This window comes from Colletotrichum chrysophilum (genome assembly GCF_026319265.1).
Source record: "Colletotrichum chrysophilum strain AFK26 chromosome Unknown scaffold_96, whole genome shotgun sequence".
NCBI lineage: Eukaryota > Fungi > Ascomycota > Sordariomycetes > Glomerellales > Glomerellaceae > Colletotrichum > Colletotrichum chrysophilum.
In genome coordinates this window covers 69,025-92,471 of record NW_026517383.1, presented here as the reverse complement: position 1 = coordinate 92,471, position 23,447 = coordinate 69,025, and the positions used below count along the sequence as shown (strand labels likewise).

At 55.0% G+C, this 23,447-nt stretch overlaps 5 protein-coding genes across 5 annotated transcripts; 2 read left to right on the top strand and 3 right to left on the bottom strand.

The window, feature by feature from the left end:
• Nucleotides 1–868: 868 nt before the first annotated feature.
• Nucleotides 869–3,537, top strand: COL26b_009721 (uncharacterized protein; the record flags this gene model as incomplete). Its single annotated transcript, XM_053182440.1, has 2 exons — nucleotides 869–3,412; nucleotides 3,490–3,537. 2 exons carry the CDS (start codon nucleotides 869–871, stop codon nucleotides 3,535–3,537), a joined length of 2,592 nt encoding a protein of 863 aa, XP_053033620.1.
• A 1,988-nt stretch (nucleotides 3,538–5,525) lies between these two features.
• On the bottom strand, nucleotides 5,526–12,693 carry COL26b_009720 (uncharacterized protein; the record flags this gene model as incomplete). Its single annotated transcript, XM_053182439.1, has 3 exons — nucleotides 5,526–11,693; nucleotides 11,936–12,494; nucleotides 12,647–12,693. The coding sequence occupies 3 exons, from the start codon at nucleotides 12,691–12,693 to the stop codon at nucleotides 5,526–5,528; spliced, it is 6,774 nt and encodes a 2,257-aa protein (XP_053033619.1).
• A 3,343-nt stretch (nucleotides 12,694–16,036) lies between these two features.
• On the top strand, nucleotides 16,037–16,549 carry COL26b_009719 (uncharacterized protein; the record flags this gene model as incomplete). Its single annotated transcript, XM_053182438.1, has 2 exons — nucleotides 16,037–16,400; nucleotides 16,434–16,549. 2 exons carry the CDS (start codon nucleotides 16,037–16,039, stop codon nucleotides 16,547–16,549), a joined length of 480 nt encoding a protein of 159 aa, XP_053033618.1.
• A 238-nt stretch (nucleotides 16,550–16,787) lies between these two features.
• Nucleotides 16,788–18,626, bottom strand: COL26b_009718 (uncharacterized protein; the record flags this gene model as incomplete). The annotated part of the gene is made up of 3 exons (XM_053182437.1): nucleotides 16,788–17,192; nucleotides 17,243–17,546; nucleotides 17,599–18,626. 3 exons carry the CDS (start codon nucleotides 18,624–18,626, stop codon nucleotides 16,788–16,790), a joined length of 1,737 nt encoding a protein of 578 aa, XP_053033617.1.
• Nucleotides 18,627–19,737: 1,111 nt separating this feature from the next.
• On the bottom strand, nucleotides 19,738–21,165 carry LGD1 (L-galactonate dehydratase; the record flags this gene model as incomplete). The annotated part of the gene is made up of 2 exons (XM_053182436.1): nucleotides 19,738–20,934; nucleotides 21,010–21,165. The coding sequence occupies 2 exons, from the start codon at nucleotides 21,163–21,165 to the stop codon at nucleotides 19,738–19,740; spliced, it is 1,353 nt and encodes a 450-aa protein (XP_053033616.1).
• Between the last annotated feature and the right edge of the window lie 2,282 nt (nucleotides 21,166–23,447).

Below are 23,447 nucleotides of genomic sequence, written 5' to 3'. Positions count from 1 at the left end.
AGTCCTACCCTCCTAGTGTCCTTCCTATATCCCGTATCCCGTATCCTATATTCGTACAGGCATCCCCCCAACTCTTGCCTCGACGCTACACTGCGAGATTTCCCTCTCAATCCGACACACGACCAGCCTACGGGGGCTTCTTCATTTCCCACAACCCATCATCCCCATCACCACGCCTTCACAAGACTCCCCTGACTTTCTGTTTGCCTGTCTATTTTCAATTCGTCCCGCTGACTCGACACGCGCCCATCCTTAGCTCGTAGGCACTGGCACTGCGGTTGCTGGAGCGGCACTCGGTCTGGTTTTTGCTCATCCAGATGATGCGAGTCCCACCCAGCCTCTTTCCACGTACAGGAGGAAACTAGCCTCAGACCAAGACATTCCTCAGAATCACCCATTGAGCAGCGCCGCCCCTGTCTCATCTCGTCCCGGCACCAGTTCTCTCGCCCAGCTGCCGGCACCAGACGAACGCTTCGGCACTCTTTCCCCCAACTTCTCCTTCGCCTCCAAATCGAACGAAACCTCGTCGCGTCCCAGTCGCCCGCTGAGCCAGCACTTCAACTTTCCACCCTCGTTCCTGCATAGCAGAAGGGCCTCTCTTGTACAGGGCGACCCAGCTTCGCCTACCTTGGCCGAGGACTCGAGAGAATCCGTTTCGTCCAACGGCTCTTGGATGAGGCGACTGTCTCTGCGACCATTGTCACAACACGGAAGCATTCGGTCAAGCCTCGGTTTTGACAACCAGTCGGTTGCCTTCTCAAACACCTCGGCCGCTCCGATTCTTTCTCCTACCGGTTCGATTCCCTCGCAGCTGCCACCAAACAAACTCGTCAAGCGGCAGCCCTCAGCGCACCAAAATGGTCCTGTAATGCGCCGTCGCTCGCGGACGCACCTTCCCAGCCTTCGCCGCCCCGCGACAAGCCACCAGAGATCCGCTACTCTGCACCAGATTCACCAAGACGTTCACGTTGTTGAGCCCATAGCCGAACCCAAATTCTCCTTCGATCAGTACAACTTTCCCGACCCAGAAGCCACCCCACGACCACCCAAGGAAGGCAACAAAGACGAGACGTCGCCCAAGGCCAAAACAAAAGCGTCAGCCAAGTGGACGTCCTTTTTTCACTCTCGCAGGGCCAATGTTATCTCGCGAAGCACTCCCGACCGCTTAATTGACCGCAGCCCTAGCACCAGATCGTCAACGACGACCAAACGCATCTTGGTACCCGGCGAAGACGCGCATAATATTTATTTAATCCGTGGTGCTATGCTAGGCGACGCTGCTGTCCCGCCATTGTCTAACGAGACGCCGACAAGTGACGAAGTGACGAAGGAAATCGAAGATTTGAAAGACGAAGCCATTACTCAGAAGGAGACCGAGAAGGAGAACGAAAACGAAAACGATCAAGATACACCTTCGACTCCAGGAGACACGCCGACGAAGCGCACGCGGCGGTCCATGATGCATTTCACCTCACCGAACTGGGTGCAGCGGGCGGGTAGCATTCGGCGTTCAAAGCGCGGGGAATCAAAAGGTGGGAACAAGCGGCATGTGTCTGCACCTGCGACGACAACCCCTGGTCACACCCAAGACGACCTCGACCTCGCCGCGCCTACTGCAGACAACACCTCCCCGGCGCAAAACAATCAGCCAGCCACCAACCTGGACCCCGCAACCGCCACTCACCTCCAGCCGCGCAGTCGCAACACTTCGTCGCCCTTGCCGCCTCTTTCGCGTCTTTCGAGTTTCAACGTCGACGTGTCCCGACTTGGCTCATCGGGAGGACCCGTGCCTTCGCCGCGTTCTACTCAGCCGTCCGGTAGTTCTCAGAGCTCCGCGGCTCTCGCTGCTTACTATCGCAGCGCCGGAACCGACCGAAGCTCGACCATGAACAGTTCCGATCTGGAGGCGAGAGACTTCATTTCAGGCGACGATGACGACACAGATTTCAAGAGTGACACAATGTTTGACTCTCTGCGCACCGCAGCGTCTGCCATCAACCGCTTGGAGACTCCGACAGAATCCATGTTCGACGAATCTCCACCAGGAACTGCCGTCGCCACTAAAACCAAGCGATTATCTATTCAGGAAATTCTAGGCCATTCCTGGGATGTTGATGACAGGATCATGGAGGAGGATGAGAGCATCCCGACGCCAATTCGTGTCAATCACGAACCTAGAATACGCCCGGATTCAGATGTCATGGTGCCGCGCTACAGCATCGAGCGCCCATCCAACGAATACTCCCTCGGGAGCAAGGATTTTGGTCGTCTGTCGCTTGAGGATGATTTCGATGATGACTGGGCTCGCGACGAGGATGAGATGGCATACAGCAATCAACTATCCCCTCCAAGCTCCATGAATTCGCGCGGCGTCAGCCCTAATTTGCGCATGGCTCTCGCTAGCATTAGCGGCAACGGCAATGTCGACACCGGAAATGACCTTAGCGAGAGGCCCCGGAGCAACATCTTCGACTGGAGTGAACCAAACAACGACAAGACCGACAATGGCAGCTCATTCCGCCCGAAAACTGCCTACGGCAAAGGCCTCGATATTAGAGGCGGCCGTACGGCCATCCGGAAAGGACCCACTGCGATGCATGTTCGCAGTCAAAGTGTACCCGTTGTTCACGACGCTGCCGAGACAGCCTCGATAGCATCTCAAAAGTTCGGAACCTGGGGCCTGGGCACGAAGACCGTCAGCGAAGACTGGGACGATGACTTTGAATTTGGCGGCAACGAGTCAGAGGATAAAGACACCGACAGCGCATTCGGTATGGTGGTGCCTGCCTCTATCCAGGCGTCTCAACCGAGTTTGAAGCAGCATTCCGGCCACATCCGGGAGTTCTCTCTGCTTGTTAATGATCTTAAGCGTCTATGTCGCCATGGTAAAGACTTGGACATGCTCGGCGGTCCCAACGCTGGTCTCTGGCAAGAAGCTGAGGGTATCATCGCCCTGGCATCTCCCGATGAGGATGAGCTGGAGGGGATGGATGTCGACTCATCGTCCGTTATGAGTGAGCGATTCATGGAAGGATTCGATGCCGCATCACCCGCTCCTATCGAAAAAGAAGACCCATTTGACGAAGTTCACGAGATCAACGTTTCCAAGACTGCCGTTATTCGCGAACGGCCCGCCGGCCGTCGCCGCTCTGTTTTCTCTCCTGATGACGACATATTTGGCGGGAACAGCCCGGCTCCCGATGACCTCCCTCCCCCGCGACCGAAAACGCCCGAGAACAACATCAACATGGGAGGACACGATGTCACGGACATCGTTAGATCCGTGCTTGATGCCATGCAGCAACGGACTGCTGCAGAGCCCGCCCGCGATGATAAGCTTCACTTCGGCACGAACAGCCTGAAAGCTCTCGTCAAGCGGGCTGGTGATCTGCGGGACACCCTATCAGAAGTTGTGCGCCGGGCAGATCAATTAACCTCCAGCCCTGCGCGAACGCCCCGGCAACATAGTGACAGCCCGGCTTTCACTAGGGTGTTCACCCCGGAGCACACACCATCCCCATCGAGCCCGCACAATAAGCTGCCTCACAGTCGGAGCACAAACTCAGTTCTCAGCCGGGGATCTGTTGACGCATCGCCATCAAGTGGTCTGCAACGCATGCAGATGATGACTGTCAGCTGAGGTTACATCCTATCAGATGTCAACCAAAGACATCGAAAGTCTGGATGAAGTAACATGACCCTCATCCGTCCAAGGCTACATACAAAAGCTCTGTACATGTACGAATATTGTCGATTTTTCTTGTCTGCATAGCGACGGCTAGGGGTTTCTTCGGTTCTTGGTCTTTTCTATCTTTCCTGTCCATCGCTGCGACATACAACACAAAGACGACTCGGCCACCTTTATCCATTCGACCGACAGGCACGGAGTGTTTCGCGCCGACCCGTAACTTGGCAAAGCCACTCATGGTCCCGCAACCAATTTGCCTCAGGCTCAACCCGTTGGAGGCTAGAGTTGACGTCCTCCAATACTTTTACTTTCCTTGCCCACGAACACAACTCTGACGACGACGTTAATTATGTACGATCTCGCCAGGCGCATCCGAAGCTTCTGGGTGTGTACCCCGGAGCAGGATACCTGCCACCTGGTGCAACACGGAGGAATGAAACGACGGTCATGTGAAGAAGACAAGGGAATGAAGCGGAGTGGTTGAGTGAAAACGGGCAAACACGCAAAATGCGCGAGCCTCGCAGAAAACCGCATCGCCAGTTGACAGAGGCTTTCATTGTCTCCGAGCCCTTTTCCTACACTGAGACGTTCTGGCTCTGGCATTGTACAATGGGTAGACAAGCAGGAAACGCAACAAAAAGAGACATACTTTGGCTGTTGGTTGGTCTGCTGCATTTTCTTCAATTCTTATCCTGCTGAGCACATAGTGGACGGACATGACCTTGCCTGCCTCCTCTGTTTCATGGCGGCAAGTCTTTCTCTTTTTGAGATATTTCTTGGGCGTGCCAGGCCCTCACGCGGATAACGTTCTGTTTCTTTGACACTCATGAAGAAAGATTGCATCCCTACCCACGAAGATGTGTCTCTGCCAGGACGGAGGAACATCTCGGGATCGCGTCAAAAGCCGAAAAGACCTTAGGTGGGATTACGGTCAAAAATTAATACAATAGTTTTACGGAAAAGGAATGGGATACGGGATTGGTTTCTTAAAAAGGTTGGATTGGACTGGACGAACTGAATAGTAGAAGGGAAGGTTTGCTAGCGGGTAGGGTTTACACATAGGTAGCTTCTTCATAAATGCGTTATCGACCTTCAGGTTTTGACAACAAGCAACTTCACCTGCCCAGTGGAGATCTTCATCTCTCTCATGACTGTCCAAGTCACGTCTGCAGCTGAGAATATCGTCACGTTGAATTGTACGCCGTTCAGTGCACTTGGAAGACCGGAACCTTCTAGCAGCTGTCTTGCCGGTCGGGCTGAAGCAGATGAACATTCTGAAATTTTATGCCTAGTGATACATGAGAGGAAACATTACTCGTTTCCCGCTCGATCGGACTAAAAAAAACGCGAGGAAAATAGGTTGAAGAGATTGGATGGGCTCCGAGAAGCCACATTAGGGAGTACGATGCGGTGTTCTCATTTTCTGCAACTGATGGGGGAGAAACCACCAGCACGAGATGCCGGATGACACGCGCAATACAATCTGAATAGAAGGCAGGGGGTATATCCAGGAGTAGGAGGAGCCTGAAGCCTGAAGCCTGAAGAGCAGAGACATGATATTTGGGAAAAGAAAGACAAGGGAAAACACACACGATGTTTTGTGTGCGTATGGTATGTATGAGTGCAGTTAAATCCAACAAATCAATCGCTGTTCCTTCTTCTTCGGATCCCTTTTTGATCTTCGTACATCATCACGCTGAAACCATGGACCATCTGTTCTCTTCTTCTTTTTTCCCCTTATCCATAACCCAAGATAGCAGTAGTAGATATCCAGCAGAAGATCACCCCTCCGTGGAGTCGTGTGTGTGTGTGTGTTGGCTCAGTAGCGGAAAGCAACCTAGGAGGCGGGCTTGGACGGGGCACCGGCGATCCAGTTGTGGCCACCGCCGAGGGGCACGACGCGCTGAAGCTCCTCGCCATAGAAGCGGTTCCACATGGAGTGACCCGCGAAACTCACAGCGTCGGGGGCGGACCGCGTCTGCGTACGCTTGAGTCGCAGGTAACGGGACTCAGAATCCTCGGGGGTCAATGGCGCGGAGTCGTAGGCGTGCAGCGCCGGCTTCGTGGGAGCAATCCACATGATGCCGTTGTCTTTGGGAATGATGACCTTTGGAGCCGACCACATGGGAACGATGGGTGTTGTAGGCGCGGACTGCGTCCACATGGAGTGGCCCTCAAAGCTGACGAGGCCGGTGGCGCGAGTCTGGGCCTTGGTTCGCTTGAGACGCAACTCGCGAGATTCGGAGTCCTCTGGCGTCAGGGGAGTGGCGTCGAAAGAGTGACGGAAAGGCTTCGCGGGCAGAGTCCACATGTTTCTGTTTTCCTCCGGAGTTGTCACCTCGGGCGCGGACCACAGAGACGTGGTAGTTGTGCTCATGGGCAAGGGAGACGGCGCAGGCTCGAACTCGGGCTCCGGGTCATACTCAGACTCGGTATCGGCCTCGCGCGCAGGCTGTACGTACTGCGTCGGTTGGAGGAAGATCTCGGGCTCGGCTCGCTGCTCGAATTGCGGCTCGGCGGGCTGCTCATACTGCTCATCGTACTGTGGATCAAACTGAGGCTCGAACTGCTGCTGCTGGTAGTATTGTTGCTGCTGATACATCTGTTGCTCGAGCAGTCTCTGATTATATTGCTGCTGCTCGAAAAGACGCTGCTCATACTGCTGTTGCTCGTACAAGCGTCGCTCATACTCCTGCTGCTCGAACTGTTGTTGCTCGTATGCCTGCTGCTCGAGTTGTTGCTGCTCGTAGTACGGCTGCTGCTCAAATTCGGGCTGCTCGGCATACGGTTGTTGTTCAAAGTTGAACTGCTCAACGAATCGAGGCTGCTCGTCCTCTTGCTCGAAAGGCGCTTCGACAGGGTAGGCGGATGCAGCGATGGCCTCATTTAAAGCTTCCTGCCACTGCTCAGGGCTAGCCTCGTTGCGGGTGAGATTAGCAGGGGTCGCAGAGGCAGAGATGGCTTTGTTCAGAGCGTCAACCCATTCAGCGGGGCTGGCAATGGTTCGGACAAGAGGAGCCGAAGCTGATATTTCTCCGATAGCCTCGTTCAGTGCAGCTTCCCAGTCTGCGGAGCTAGCTTCAGTACGGCGAAGTGGTTCCTGGGGCTTGTCGGATTCGTTCTCCCACCAGGTGGGTTTCTTAACAGGCACCTCCGGTAGTGGTTCGAACTCGGACACGGCTTCCGATACAACTGACCGCGTTGAAGCTGTGTCCAGGCTGGGTGTTGATCGGCCAGATGAGCCGGCATTTGAAGGTGAGCTGGGCCTTGCTGAAGCAACGGAGATCCAATCGTGTACAACAGGCTTGGTGGGGGAGGCAACCCAAAGGCTGGTGGAAGTGAGGGAAGGAAGAGCTTCAAAGCTCACACGTGCCGTCGAAGACATGCTTACACCAATGGGCAAGGCAGAGGTAGTCTTGAAAGTTGCGCGCTTGTGGCCGGCATCGAAAAGTCCCTCGTATACCACTTCGACAATGACGGCGGGGGCATTCCAGAGAGACTTGGCTGGTGTCCGTGGCGATGTCCAGAGGCTGTTTGAGGTCAGAGTAGGGAGTGCTTCAACAATAACGCGAGCGGTCGACGACACGGTCAGGCCAACGGGAGACGCAGAAGTTGTCCTGAAGGTGATGCGCTTGTAGTCAATGTTGAAGAGACCCGTGGCCTCCGTCTCGACGATTGTAGGAGAAGCGGCCCACAAGCTCTTCATGGTCTGAGGCTTGGTCACCGGCGTCGCCATTGTCTTGAGCTGCGATCGTGTCCAGAGGGTGCCGCTGTTCGGTGTTTCGACGAGCTTCAGAGGAGCGATCCAGAGATTATTGCTGTGGATGATTGCAGGTTCAAGAAGCTGAGTCTGGATACGAGGAGGAGCGTTCATCGTATCCATATACGCTGTCCAAGTACGTGCGTCAGGCTGCGGCAGCCCTGGTGGGAGACGGACACTAACGAAACGCTTGGGCTTCCCGGTCCAAAGCAGGGACGACGTCTCGGGCGACGACCGCACTTCTTCGGCAGCAACAGTAATAACCACGGAGTCATGCTTGGTATCGTCTTCATCATTGGCCGTTTTCTCGTCCTCGGAGGGATACTCAGAGGAACCCTGGGAAACGTACTCGTCCTCAACGAGAGAGTCGGGACGGTAGTATTGCGGCTGGGGGAGCAGGCTGTTCTTGGAGGGAACTTGGTCCGACTGCAAGAGACTGGCAATCTCCCACAGCGTGGTCTCATCGAAACCGTCGTCGCTCTCATCATCCTCGTCAATGTCCGACACCTCATCGTCGCCCTCCTCTTCCTCGTCATAGTCGTCGAAGAACGAGGAAGAGTATTCCTGAGCCTGGAGCTGTTGCGCGCGAGCCTCCAGAGCCGCGCGGACTGCTGATCCTCCGGTGGACATGGTACCAGGCATGGCCATGAACATTTGGCGGGGTCGCGGTTGGACAGTCGCAGTATCTGACTTCTCGCCCCAAGGGAACTGGAAGATGCCAAGGGTGCCGCGCTTGTCTGGAAGCGGCTCGGGGTTCTCAAGAATATCAGGAAGGGCGGTGATGCGCTTGCTTCGCCTTGGGGGTCGCTGTGTGAGGGGACGAGCCTGGGTCTTGGGAGGCTCAGCAACAAACGAAGCTCGCCAGAGGGACTTGGTGAAAGAGATGCGCAGCTTTTTAGCGGCAGTGTGATCCGACTGCCATAATTGGAAGCTCTCGATGACTAGAGGCTCGGAGGTCTTGCGCGCGGCAGGGCGGACTGATAGTCCAGGGAGCACGACGGCAGCTTGTCCGCTTTGAGTGGGCTCGCTTGCCACATCGTGGGTCGGGGCCCAGAGCAGCGCTGTTTCGCGCTCAGAAGATAGTGGCGAGACGGGTGCCCAAAGATGTCCCTCTGGTGCAGCTCGCTCCTTCGGCATGAGCGTCGCGAGAATCTGAGCGTCGACGCCCTCGGACTCGTCGGTGTCCGGTGGGGTAGGACTACCCAACTGCGCACTTACACGCGCCTTTGAGACAGACAAGAAATTGAGATTCCGCTTGGCCAATAGTTCGGTCGCATTCTCCATATACTCCATCTGCGCGTCGTTGAGTCGCCGTTGCCAGAGGCTAGTGCGATTGTCGTTGGAGGAGCTGGATGAGGCGGCGCTTCTGAGGTCTTCGTAGGACGACTTGTTCAGGCTAACTCCGCTCTGCATCCGAGCGCGACGCGATGCGCGTCGATCTGCCGCAATGTTGGAGTGCAGGGAAGAATCCCTCGAATGCACACTGACATTCGACGGCTCTTGCTGCGAGTTGCGAACAGAAGTCGTCCCATTCGTGGAGAAGGAATCGCGGCTAAGGCCATGCTGCATCTCGTGCCATTGGTTTTCTTGCTGACCCATTTCAGCTTCGAGAGACTCAAGGAGGCGGATTCTTTGTCCCTGGCTCTCATAAGAGTCCCTGTTGGGTTCCTCGAGCTTCTTGAGTTGCGCCTGGATCATCTCGTAGGCGTGTTGCGGCGACTCCAGCGGAGACGGCTCCGCCACCTGCAGCACCACAGCATTCATCCTCCTAGAAGGCGACTTGAGCTGCAGTGGTGTTGGCGGTGGCATCCGACGTGAGTTGACCTTCTCCTTACGCTCCGAGAACGTCACGCACTCGTCGCCAATACGACGGTGCCAACGGGCGCCCCGATTGGCGACACTCACGTCAGGGAGATCGGCTGGTCCGTCCTGTATAGAAGGCACGAAGTCTCTCTCGTGCTCTACAGAAGCGTCCAACATAATGTCAATGACCTCCTTGCCGTCACCGTGGCTAATCATCGATACGTCGCGTGGTTGAATCCAGGTGGGTTTAGGCATGTGCGTGACGTCTTGAAGGTTCACAGCAGCGACAGGCGAATGGATTGATCCCCAGTTTGTCGTCGCAACCTCGTCATGGGTTCTCGACTCGCTGAATTCCGAGAGGCTTGGGTTTCGAGTAGGAAGGACCGGAGACGACTGGCGCTTGGCTCCGTCGTATGATTTGCCCTGGGCGCGTTCGTGAACGGGCAGATCGGGAATCCACGAGTCGCGGTCTTCGGCAAGGCCTCTTCCAGTGACAATCGAAGTGTCGACACTGAACTTAGACGTGTTCCGAGGGTAGTTCAAGGGATGCTGAGGCTCGTCAATATCGAGGATACTCTGTGTGCGCACTGAAGTCTTGGTGGAGATGTCAGACGACATCTTTGATTGAACACGGCTGCTGTCTGTATCCCACCCTCCTTTGCCCTCGACCATAGCGTTGTTTTCAATCTTGTAAGCTGCGGGCAAAACCGGCATCTCAGGAACCGATTCCCTGGCCTTGGAACCAGCGTCGGAGCTGCTGGGCGGCCTGGGAAAAAAGAGGTCCATCTTCTCATCGAATGTCATGCTCTTCGTGTCATTAGGCAGCGGCCGAATGGGATTGCCGGCACTCTTAGGCGGGGGCGGGAGAGGAGGCAATTGAGTAGGGCTCCCCGGATTTGACAGCAGGATTGACTTTCTGCTGATGATGGAGCCTCCGGACTTGCTCCGCTTGTGGTTGGGAGTATCTTCCGCGGGAAACACCGAGCGATCCTTACCCTGTTGCCTTGGAATTGGACGTGGTCGATGAACAACGGAGCCGGATGACTTCAGCGCTGAACCGGGGGACTGCAACCCAAGAGGAGTCTTGGCGGCTTGATTGACCGCACCCTGAATGATGTTCTGCACTGCTGTCGGGTCATTATACTGAATGTTATTCACGAACATGACCGTCTGTTCATTTGGCACCATTGCTTCCTTGGGAAGAGGTCGCATCGTCATCGCTCTGGGGTTGGATGGCAAACCCGTCGTCGTTGGTCGTCGTTGTAGACCTGGCCCACTAGAGCCGTCCTGGCTCTGGTTCTGGTTCTGGTTCTTGGGCGACAACGGCTTGCTCCTAGATGGTCGGATCGTCGGATCAACAGACGATTGGATGGGCCATGTTGACGGGAGGTCCTTCTTTGGTGATGTCAGGCGAGCAGCGCTCTTTGGGGGAGGAGGCGGCACCAGGGCGGTTGGAGGTGACATGGCTTGGACGGTGGTGGATGTTGATTTCTGGCTGGCAGACCTGTCGATCGTTCTCTGACTAACAGACCTATCAGTGGTTTTTTGACTGCCAGATCTCTCCATCGTCTCAAAGGGACTGAGGGGTCGTTCCGGCCGGGGCGGACGAGGTGGAGAAACGGAGCTTAGAGGAGCTGCCGACCTTGGCGGCGTGACCGGCCTAGATTCTTCCTTGGGTGGAAGAGCCTCCGGCATTTGACGAGGCGATCTCCGCCTCAGTTCCTCAACTCCTGGAGAGAGCTGAGCGGATGAGGTTGTCGCTGGAGGATTTGACATCAATCCAGCAGACTTGAGGGGCTGAGGCGCCGCTGGGGGCGATGTCGGGCCAACCTCTTTACGCTTCATGCTCTGGGCTCGCTTGAGGGCCTCCTCTGGCGTGATCGCTGGTGGTTGAGGAGCGGGGCGTTGTGCAATCAAGCTCGGCAATCTTTGCATAGTTGCCATGTCGTTGTCCCTTTTCTCCCGGTCATTCTGTGCGGCGGTCGCCAGGTCGATGGTTGCGATCTTGTTGAGAGGGTTGCGCTCGCCGCTCTCCTGAAGAATCGGGTTGGAGATGGCGTTCTTAATGCTTGCGCCAGGCCCTCCTCGATCGAAGATGCTTCTCTTGTACTGCGGCTTCGGTGCGTTTTCCAACCTTCTGCCTTCTCGGACGGGGGCGGTCTGCGCACGTATGGGAGGGAAGAGTTGACCCTGGACAGGAACCCCTCCGACACCGATAGCAGCTTGGCCAGGTACGGAGCCGGCAATGATGGGCAAAGAACCACCAGCGCCTGCCTGGATCTCGGGACGCGGCGCTTCTCTAGGTTGTCCGAAGGTGGTCACGGTAGTGATGGTACCGGCCTTGAGATCTTCGTACCGGGTTGGCGGGTAGTCGGAATCGGAGGTGCCAAGATCTCTGCTGGAGCTTATGTTACGCGGTGACTGCGCGTCAGGGTGAGTAATCTGGTGGGGGCGGGGAGGAAGAAGAGAGTCAGAAAACCCGGTGATGATTCCTGGGGAAGTCAGCTGAGAACCGGAGATCGTCAAGAAGTTCACTCACCAACTAGGAGCGAAAGAGCAGTCGCGGGCAGGGCGGTTCTGAAGATCAGCTCAATAGACTCTGCTCCTAACAGCATAGGAATGCTTCCCTGTTACCATGAGATCAGTCATCTGAGTTTGATGCTCTCAACCGAAGCTTTACTCACTGCAGTCCACGCACCATGTCCACCCATGATCCACAGGACGGCCTTTTTACCCTGAGCACCAGCCTGGCCGCTTTTGGCCTCCGCGATGAGACCGAGAGAGCTCGCCCTGAAGGCGAGCATACCGATGATGAGAAAGTCCGTGACCATGATGACAACACCGATTGGCAAAACGTCGGTCTTGGACACGCAGACGGTGGCAATCTGTGGTTTCTGAAAGCCGACGAACACAGCGCCCAGCACAAAACGGGTTCCAATGACCGCCTGGGGAATGATGGCGCCCGTCGGCGCCTTGGCGTTTGAATTGATTGCCCATAGCAGGTATTGTTCGATGGCGAAACGGGCCAACTGGTCGAAAATGGTAGTAAATATTACGGCGACTTGGCACCCGGAGGTCGCAGTCGGATCGATAGTAAGGGCGGCGAAGTCGATTTGAGCCCACAGGGCTGCGGAAGCAAGGAATGTGATGAGGACCAGCCTCAGGCCGTCCCGAAAGATCTTTGAGCCATGGCCCTTTGCGAAAAGAAAGACGGCGGCGGACGCGGCGTTGAGAACGATGCCACTATTCACTGCGGGTTAGCCTCTGTTCCTGAACCCGAGTCCTCCCATTCCATGATCTCCTCTCTCTTTCTATCCCCTCAAGGGTCATTCATGACGTCCCATCCTCCATCATATACATCCATCTTCAAGGTTGCGGAGAGGCGGGCGACTGACAAGGTGAGGGCGGCAACGAGGGCCTGGACAATTCCTGGAATGAACATTTCGTGTGTCGTCGGCGCCGCGGGCCGGCCGGGATAGAATCGAAAACCCAGTCAATGGGAAAATGCGAGAAGTAAGATCTAAGAAAGAAAGCGAATCATCATGGAAGTGCTGTCGAATTACGGTAGCATCCTATGATTGAGCAGAAGAGAACATGACCAGCTACGCCCCACGAGGTGGCAGATAGATGGTATGAAGGAAATTGAGATGGAGTCCAGCGCGCAATGTTCTTAGTTGGCAGCCCTTCTCTCGAGTTGTCGGGGACGCAAGAGAGTGGAGTTTGAACGGAGGACACAGACGAAGAGGGAAGGAAACTACATTAGCCGACAGACGACAGTTGGGGTGTGTGTGCAGGCTGTGCGAAGGAGGGAGGGAGGGAGGCTCGGTCGACTCTCGAGGGCGTCTGTGTCTGTGTCTGCGTCTGTGTATGGGTTGCCGCGCTGGTCCCGGACTACCGACACCTTGAATGGAGAACCTAGAAGAGACGACGTATCATGGGCAAGGAAAGGGCAATTCGAGAGACTGCAGTGGCAGGCCACCTTTCTCAGAAAAGACAGCCAGGTGTTACTCTACCGGGGTGTCTAAGCCAGTCCGACGCGACGAAGCAGAGGGGAGGAGCACGCGGTGAGCAGGAAGCGAGAACAGAGCCAGGGACAACCAAGGCGGTAGAGACAAGAGAGGGGCGAATTGGGCAAAGTGGTAAAAGATCCTGAAAAAAAAAAGGACAAGAGGGTCTCAAACCGGCCTTGGGCAGGGTGCTGTGTGAGATCTCTCGATACGTCGTTCATGCCGGTAGTGGTCAGGGGGTGCGATTGGATTGTCTGCAAGGCTGACAGGGGTCGCAACCTTGTTTATCCACCAGGACGGCGTGGCGTACGTCGACTCTGTTTCAGCATCGAAACCCACGATGTTCGGAATGGAGGGGTCGAGGACCGGCCAGAGGTCGGTGTCGGGAGATGGGCCCGATTTTTCGTCTATTTTCCTCCTCTGCGTCTTGTCTGTTCGGTGGCTTTGTATTCATTGGTTTTTGCTTTTCTTTTTCTTTTTGGACGCTTTTAGGTTGGGGGCCGTCGGAACAGCAGGAGGCCAGACTTTGCGTAAAGAGTCTCCTCGAGTCTTGGGGCGAGTCTTGAGGCTGAGGATACTTGCTGCCCTCTGTGGCAACTTGCAAGAGAGGAGCTTGGGGCTATTGCAGTCTTGACGCAGCCAGAGTCGGCCCATAATTGCCAATGAGGGTGAGCACGAATACATAGTAGCCAAGTCAACTTGGCCAGAGGGATCCTCGGTCTGAGGAAGTGACATGTGTTTGCATCATGCAGAGATAGCCAGCCCGCCCGAGGTGCGACAGAATAAGCAGAAGGTCACAAGGAAGAGGCTGGTAGAGTCAGGGGAAATATGCAGCAGCTAGGGAAAAGGGCTGAAGTGTTGAGTCTGGAAGATGGGCGCAACGGAAAGGCTTGCACACGCACTCACACACACACGCACACATACACAAATACACAGAGAAGCATTTCCGAAAAGAGCGCTGTCCCTGAGATTTGTCAGGGGTTTCGGTGTTCTTGGCATCTCGGTAGCGGATGTCCCTGGCGAGGGTTCCCTTGCTGCATGCTCTGCCACAGCACGAGGGGCGGCGGCGGTTACTGACGTGCCGCTGCTGCTGCCGCCGCTGCTGCTGTTTACCGCAGTACCTCACTCACTGCCCTGTGCACGAGAACAAGAACAGACATCCATCCATATTGCAGCCATGCAGCAGAGACTGCCGAATACTAATCAGCCTACCTGCCTTACGAATACCTCACCGAACAAGCTTTGGCCGCCGGGTTGACTCTACGTTTCGGCTGCTACCGAATCCGAACGGAACCTGGGAACATGATTGGTTTCTCTGCTTCGTCCAACATCCATCCTCCGTGTTCCTTCACTGTCACCTAAACCTCCAAAGGCATACCAATTTCTGTCGATCCATTGCCAGCAAGGCATCTGTAATACTGTAATAGTATCCATCCATCATCGACCTATTAGACTACGGTAAGGCTTGACCGCCGAAATGGTGATGTTGGAAGTGCTTCCGGGGCTTTGAAGCCGTCAGACAATTCTTCGCCCAGATTCCTAATGATATCTAAGCCGTCTGAATGCTGCCCTGTCGTTTGGGGATGAACTCGATCGGCGTCGTCATTACCCCGCCTATACCGCAAGAGACAGCGGCGATTTGGACTTTGTCACCGGCAGTGCGTCAAGGTTTTCACTCAGTTCTCTCTCCGTCACTTACTTCCCAGTGTCCCCGTCTGGGCGGTCCAAGTATCGACCGGGTCGGACTTCGTTTCTGAAGTTTCCGCTGCCTCTCGGCTACGAGAATCGAGCTCACGGAACCACGAACTCCAGACAATGAGTCACATCCATGGTTCGCTAAACGAAGCCTTCGAGTCCAATGCAGCCCATGAACGTTAACGCTTCCTACGCTTAGAGGCGCAGGGGATGTGCAGAAAGCCGTACAGTTTCGCAGTCCAGCAAAAGTGACAGCCGTTTGCGTCCCCTTCTCAAGCGGCGATCCCGCCTCAGCTTCATTCCGCCTACGCTTCAATTGACCAACCGCACGTGTCGTAATCTGAGCATCCCAAGAAGGATGAACGGCTGGCCACTGTAATCAGGGGTTTCGTGGATGGACCTACTGGATTCGGTTTGGCGTTATGTCACACACCTTTCCTCCCATCCCCATCGGCTTACTCCGCATGCCTGGCTCTTCGGCACCGGGCCCGAACACGGTTGATGGGCAGGCTCACCGGCGTTGTTCTCCAATGAGTCAACAACATGGCGTAAAGGGCGTAAGTTGATATAGAGCCTTATCGCGCGGGCGCTCGAAGGAGCGCTGGTATCATGTGGTGCTGCTGTCTTCGCTACACGAGGTGTACAACCGACCATATAATAAATACGCAATGAAACCCATCCTTCGATGATGGTCCTAGACTTTGCCACATCTCTGTAATTAACAGTATATTTGCCATGCCGCGCACCGAACTCGAGTATCCGAAGAAGCCTTTTGGCACTGTCAAGCGTTACGGCCCGCGAGGTGACACCCCATCTGCTTTGGTGGTTTAGACATCAACTCATTGCTTCCCAGCTTCATACGCACTTCCCACGATCCACAAGATCATAAATACCAGCCCCATATTGCATGTCTCTTTCAATGATATCAGCAGTCCCTTCCCCAGCATCCTACCAATGCTTGGGCAAATGGGGTCTTACACTCGACCATCGGCCGACGAAGGCGACGTCCTCGACCTTTATCTTCATGGCTACGTCTCCTCGCGAATGATGAATACGTCCCGTGGTAGTGGCCCTTCAGACGGCATGCCCGTCTGCGTTGCTGCCAGCCACCTTGATGGTCTCGTCATGGCCTTGACTCCCAACTCTCACAGCTACAACTATCGCTCCTCTGTGCTCTTCGGCCATGCTAAAGTGGTGGAAGATCCAGCCGAACGTCTGTACGCCATGGAACTCATTACTAACGGCGTCATCCCCGGATCTTGGTCCAACACAAGAGTGCCCCCAAACAAGGCCGAGCTGTCATCTACCAGTGTGCTCAAAGTCACCATCGAGGCCGGAAGTGCCAAGGTGAGGTTCGGGCCACCTGGAGACGAGAAACATGATAGAGATGACGCAGAGGCTGTCAACAAAGTCTGGACCGGCGTCGTGCCTGTGTATAGAACAATGGGTGAGCCTGTATCTGGGCCCTACAATGTTGTAGACCCTCCGTCGTACATCACCGACTTTATCAAAAGTGTCAATTCAGAGACGCGAGAATTTGCTGAATCGGCGGCAGCCCGTGTTCCGGTCAAGAGAGGCGGGCCCGGAGAAGCATGAGACACTGAAGGGTAGACGAGAATGCGCGAACTACAAGCGCAACCGGGCTATCGAGAAGGGGAGCAAACAATCAATCTAGTTGAAATATTCAAAGGACAGTGACTTCCGCATGAGTGAACCCGTCCGTACTTTCTCCTGCAATGTCCCCGACACAAACATATGTACAGCTTCCACAGTATATACAATCTACAGTATCCGTGAATATAGCAATCTCGCCAATGTACTCAAACCGACGTGATCACCAGTTCTCCCAGATAAATGCGGGCAACACGACACGCATGACCTCCCAGTGCCCCAGGGCGCTCTTTTCATGCCACTTGGTCAGTTGTTCAGTGGCATTGTTTCTCAGCAAGCCGAAGTCGCCATCCAGGAAATGCTTGGGCAGGACCTCGTGGCGGGGTTGCAGGAAGACTTGACGACTGCGGCTGGCGAGAAAATCTTCCTCGGTGGGCTTTCTGAAGAACAGCTTGCCGCTAGTCTTCTTGCAGAAGATGACCATGTTGGTGAAGTCCTGGCCTTCCTCCTGAATTTTCTTCTTGCTGGGGTGCTCCGATTCCCGGAAAATGCGGCACGACGGGAAAACCTCCCTGATGGTGTCGACGACAAGCTTGGGCGCCGGATGCAGGAAGTCTCCAGCATAGTTCTGCGTGGGTTTAGAAACGCGGGCCATCATGCACTAGCAGAAAAACTTACGATTGCAATAACACCGTCAGGCTTCAAAAGGGAGTTCAGGCCTTGTAAGAACTCGAGGGTGAACAACGGGACAGGCTCGGCGCCTCCAGTGAAGACGTCGTGGACGATGTAGTCGTATCTGGCACTAGGGTCGTCGACGAGCTTTGCAGTGTAGCTCACAGCATCCGCAATGACGGGAGTGTGGTTGGAAGGCAGGTCAAAGTACTTGGAAGCAAACTCGTGAACAACCGGATCGATCTCAACAATTGTGGTGTCAATGCCATGGGCAATCAGAGCACCGGGGGTTGTACCGATACCAAGGCCGCTATCTCTCGGTCAACTTCAAGTGGGGTTGGCTCTGGCGGATAGCGACTTACATGTTGAGAGCCTTAGCCTCGTTGTCAGGCACGGGATTCTTGGTCTTGACGAGGCGGACAGCCTCGAGCATGACGAAAACGCCGTAGATGGGCTCGGCAAGGATACGTCCTTTGTGTCTGACCCATTCACCGCCTAGGAGCGAGTGATCACATCTCAACACCCGATAGCCGTCCTTGATACTCTCGAGTACTGAAACATATCCGGTAATGGATTCTTTACGGTCCAAGAGAAACCAGTCGTCTGCCAGTAAGGTACTGTTGAGCGAGGCAGCTGCCATGGGAGTTAGGGCATGGGTGTTGAGCACAGCGGTGTGTAGGACAGTCGGAATAGCAAACAAGAGAAGCTTTGAGGGAGCGTAGACAGAGTATGCGGCCGCAAGCAACGCTTCCAGGCCAATGCGGGTCTGAAAAAACGATTTGCCGATATACGCCTGCAAATAGTCTCCCGACAATTTCTCCATGAACTTGAAGAGTCCCCATGATCCAAGGCCGGGACCTGCGTCGGCCAGAAACTTGGGCAACTTCGACAGGTCTGCCTTCTCCAGTTCAGTCGCCACACAACTGACGGATACCAAGATCAGAGGAAACAGAGTGACAGCCTCAGTGGCCAAAGGGCCCCAATGCGCCGTGAGAGTTGCGCTGGTCTTGTACAGGTAAAACTGGATTGTCGGAACCGTGAGAGCAATGACAGGTAGCAGTTTTGCTGTCTTGAATGGCAGTGTGCGATTCAGAAGTACGTTACCCGACCAGCCAAAGAAACACGCCACCATGACGAGTTTCGCATGATATATCGACGACGGAATCGAGCCGTAGACGGGAGAAAGCGCCAGCTGAGAGACATTGCTGTAGATAGCCGCCAATGTGAGAAGGATGGTGGTCTTGATGTATGTGGAAGCCTGCTCCTTGAAGAATTTGCCCTTGGTCTCACCCTTGGCCTTCGCTGCTAATGTCTTGAGCTCCTTTTCGAACCGCTCTGGCGTGAAAGCGTCGGAGTCGTCGGCGACGGAGACTTTAGGTTTCGGTGGCATTTTGTGCGAGGATTGGTGATGCCGTCTGAAAGCGAGCAAGGAAGCGAGAAGGTGAGTCGCGGTTGACGTGAAGATGCAGTCGGATCAAATCCGAAAGTACAGATATGAAATCGGAAGTGGAAGAGGATGAGCGTCCGGGGTCAAGCTTCGTTGGAGCTCAGCTCAGGGACAGGAGCAACCTTCAGCGGGGATTCAGTGGATAATCAGCGCGCAAGAACAGCAATAGCAAACCTATAGAGACAGGGGGGGAAAAGGACTATCTGGCATTCAACAGCCTGCTGTTACAGCTCTCTGCTTCTCCGACTCGAGCGAAGACTTCACAAAAAGTCCAGGCCGTGTTTTGACATGCGACATGCGCTGTGGGCAGAAGGGGTTGTCTGTTGCTATCCTCGCGCGTTTTGAAACGTCTCCTCAGCCCATCCTTTCATTCACAGCAGTTTCTTTTGTGCGCCACACCGTTCCTCTATGTGTGGCTTGACCGCACCGCACGATGTATGGCGGTGCAGTCCAGCAAGCATACGGATCACTATTCGTCGCAATCAAGGACAAAAACAAAAAAAAAGAGAAAAAAAAAAAGGGAAAAGGGCCAGGGTCATTTAAGGACACAAAGTCCCTGCTCATTATTTCGTTATCGTTGCGGGATAGTGAGCTTCTTCGCTCATGCTATACAAGATGCCATCGTTGCCTTGCGGAATGGCTCCTTTAGCCAAACCCCCCTTTTTTTGTAATATCTTCCCAAAACATAAAAACAAGGATAGAAATCGCTTATTCGGGATGGTCACAAGGCATGATCTGTGCCATGCAGGATGTCATCGTTGCCCTGCGGAATGGCCCTCTTCGCCAAACCCCCTTTTCAATGCCGCAGTAACGCATCTGCCTTGCCTGATGCACAAGGACAGCCAAAGTCTTTCCTTGGGCTATGCAGGATGCCATCGTTGCCCTGCAGACTGGCCTTCTTGGCCAGACCCCTCCCCCTTTTCATGCCATTATTTCGTTAAGAAGGATGGTCAGCAAATAGCGACCATGCAGGATGCCATCGTTGCCCTGCGGACAAGTATTCGCCAACTTGACCCCTTGAATTCGACGCCGTGTGTGCCAAGACCTCGATGAATCAAATCTTCTCACCCTCGAGGATAGGCTTGGCCTCGTCACTGGTCCACCAGCTGACACCAGATTGACCAGGGTAGCTGAATTTGTCCATGCTGTCTGCCTTCATTTCGACACTGTAGCCAGGCTCCAAGGGGGTCTGGTAGTATCCATCCTTGATGACGGAAGGATGGAGGAAGTGCTCGTGGAGGTGGTCGACATACTCAAGAACGGAGAGCTTGCCACTGACGACAACGTAGTCGATGGTGCTCAGGTGCTGGGTGTACTCTGGGAGGCCGACACCGCCGGAGTGAGGGACGATGGGGACGTTGAACTTCTTGGCCATCAACAAGACCGCGAGGACCTCGTTGACGCCACCCATGCGGCAGGCATCAATCTGGCAGATGTCAATGGCACCAGACATGAGAAGCTGCTTGAAGATAACGCGGTTCTGACACATCTCGCCGGTGGCAACACCGATGCCGTAGGGCTTGAGGGCCTCACGGATGGCCTTGTGGCCGAGGATGTCGTCGGGAGACGTGGGCTCCTCGATGAACCACGGCTTGAACTCTTTAAGCTGCTTCATGTACTCAATGGCCTCAGGCACAGACCAGACCTGGTTGGCGTCGACCATGAGGATGTTGCCGCTATCGTAACCAATGACCTCACGAGCAATGCCCAGACGTCTCTTGTCTTGCTCGACACTGCTGCCCACCTTGAGCTTGAAGTGGCGGTAACCCTTGCCGAGGGTCTCCTGCAACAGGCCCTTCATCTTGTCCTCTCCGTAGCCAAGCCATCCGGCACTGGTGGTGTAAGCCGGGACGGCGCGGCTGTTCTCGGCGTCCTTGATGCGCTGAGCCTTCGTCGGCTCCTGCTCCTTGAGGAGCTGGATAGCCTCCTCGGGTGTGATGGCGTCGGTGATGTATCGGAAGTCAATGCAGCTGACGAACTCCTCCGGGGTCATGTCCGCGACGATGCGCCAGACCGGCTTGCCCAGCACCTTGGCCCAGAGATCCCAGATGGCGTTCACTACGGAGCCAAGGGCGAGGTGAATAACGCCTTTCTCAGGACCAATCCATCTCAGCTGGCTGTCGTTCACGAGGTATCTCCAGGTCTGGCCCCAGTTGGATACCAGCTCGGACAGCTTTTTGCCCTTGATACGCTCAACCAGATAGTCAATGGCTTTGCACACAATGTCGTTGCCTCGGCCGATAGTAAACGTCTGCAGAGAAGTTCTTGTCAGCGGTTGTGTCCCTCAACTCCAAGTGTGAAATTTGGGGGGATAATTCTAACGCACCATTCCGTGGCCAGAGAATTTGGAGTCGGTCTCAAGAATGCAGTAAGCGGCCGAGTAGTCACCAGCGGCGTTCATGGCATCAGAGCCGGTCTTGTCGAGAGATGTGGGAAAGCGCACATCGCGCGTGGTCCAGCCTGTGATGGTAATTTCGGTCATGATGGCGGCTTAGGGGGGAAACTGAGATGGGAGAGGATGAAGGAGGGGAGCTGGTGAGGGACAACAGAGCAAGCGATCAAACCCCGAGGCCATGGGAGAGAGAAATCTCGAGTTATATAGTGTCTACGAAGCAATTTCCCCCACCTAGCCAACCGGTGACCAGCAGGGACCACGACACTTTACCCCGAGTCTGGAATTGGGTCGTATGGGCTGGAGGGAGAGAGGGGGAGGGGCAGGCCGCGGCGGAGGGGTCGTGGACGTGGACGTGGAGATGAGAACGGTGCGTGGGGTCTGTTTGGTGGGGCTTCTGGCCGTAGACACCTGTGACCCCCGGCCTGAAGGCCGCCTGCCAGCGCGGGGGCAGCGCCAGAACGAACCGGCCCTGGCTCCCCCAGCTTTGGCTGCCTCTGATTGATGGAACAATTCTTCCGTCTCCTCCCCAGCCCGCGCTTGTTCGGCATCCTCTGCATGAAGATGTGTGTTGATGGTTGACCATTTTGCGGAAAAAATATTTCGTCTTCTCGCCTAGGCAAGCGGACTCAGCTCTGTTCCCCGGCATTTCGGAGACTATCGACTAGGTCAGGTACCTAAGGTAAGCAGGAATGTACTGCATAGTAGTTTGGCTTGATTTTGTACTTCCAAGTTAGGTAGACTTGGCATCAGTCCATCTGCACGATCAAGGACCACGATAGCCGTGAGAGGCTCGGAGACAACGTGGTTTGCCGTGCGCATGTTAATCTCCGACGTCCCCTCTGATGGGCTAGCAGAGCATCTCCAGTGGCTTTACGCGACCTGCCAAAATCACGTTGAAGCCAACCTAATCGCCAAGTGGCGGGTTGAGCTATCAACCGAGCCATCTTCTACTGCGGACGCGACTCCAAAGCCTGCTGGGCAGGTAGAACATGGAAGGCCGTGCAAATAGGCGGGCGAGCGGCAGATCTCGAAACCTTGTCTTAGAGATGGCGATTCGTTGAAGTCTGGGCCGGGAGGGCAAGAGCGTGTGCCGGAAGAAGCTCCGATTGTTTGCACTTCTTGGCGCACAACTACGCAGTACATTGTAGAGCCAATGGCGCTGGCGGCTTCGGTGACGGTGTCGGCCCGGAGCAATGACTCGGCGAAGACGGAACCTGAGACGGGAACTTCACAGAGAAAAGACGGAGAAGGCGAGGGTCTTGATGACATGAGCCAATCGATTGTGTTCCGACCTTCACCAGTGAGGCCGCAGATCGACCTGATGCCGGTTCCGGGGAGACACTGTGCAGCTCCGACACATTCCCACGCAAGACTCTCAATGTTCCCCGTCCATTATCCTTCCTTCGCCCAACCTAGTCGTCAGAGGCCTGTGATGATGCTGTTTGCTCTGCAACACTGATCGGCCAGCCGCCTTGCATCTTGTTTCTCGTCTGGTCCCAACTCAATCCATCATCTTACAGAGACTCCGAGCTAGGTCGTCCTGTCTTTTCTTTGGGCGAGTGCGAACTCTGTCTACCAAGGAGATCCAAAGATACCCTTGTCCGCGATCGGGGTCTTCACCCCCTCCACCAGACGCGCTGCTTCCCTGCAAACCTTGGCGACAAGTGAGCCTCGAACGCACTTTTTGCTCTGTATCCCCCCCGCGTCACTTCTGCAAGTGGGCGACAATGACGTGGGGACAAGGATGCATCCACCATGTCTCGGCTGCTTATCCATGCTTCTAGACCACCATATGGATGGCCTGTCGATAAGCAGTACCGCAGTACCGCAGTACTCGCGAAGGCAGTGCGAGCTTCTTCGCCTTGCCTGCGGCCTGCCTGCTTGTCATCATATCCCTGCAGCAGGTCGAGTCGAGCCACTTGTTATGCGTTGTCCGCCAAAGATGCGTCGCCCACACTCGGTTTCCCAGGTTGACTGATGTGAGCATTTGAGCTTAGCCTCTCTTCTCGTCAAATCTTGTTTTGCGCTTTCTTGCCTGGATATCCACATAACTCCATCATTGTACATGCATATCCTGTCATCCGTACGCGCGGATACCTGCACTGCTGAGCCTTCGTTCGTCTTCGCTTTCCTGCTGTCCACCACCTATAACCATCCTTCCTTCGCCTCCATACCGACATGTGCATGGGACATGCTTTCTCACACACCATTCACATACGTTGGCGAACGTCATTTGCCTTTTGGACAGACTCATGACTTTTTCAGCTATGAACTGATTTCTGCATCCATCTATGAATTCGGCCAACACTTTCCTGCGCTCTCAAGATCTTCAACTATTAACAGTCCAGTCGCCCACATCCCACACCCAT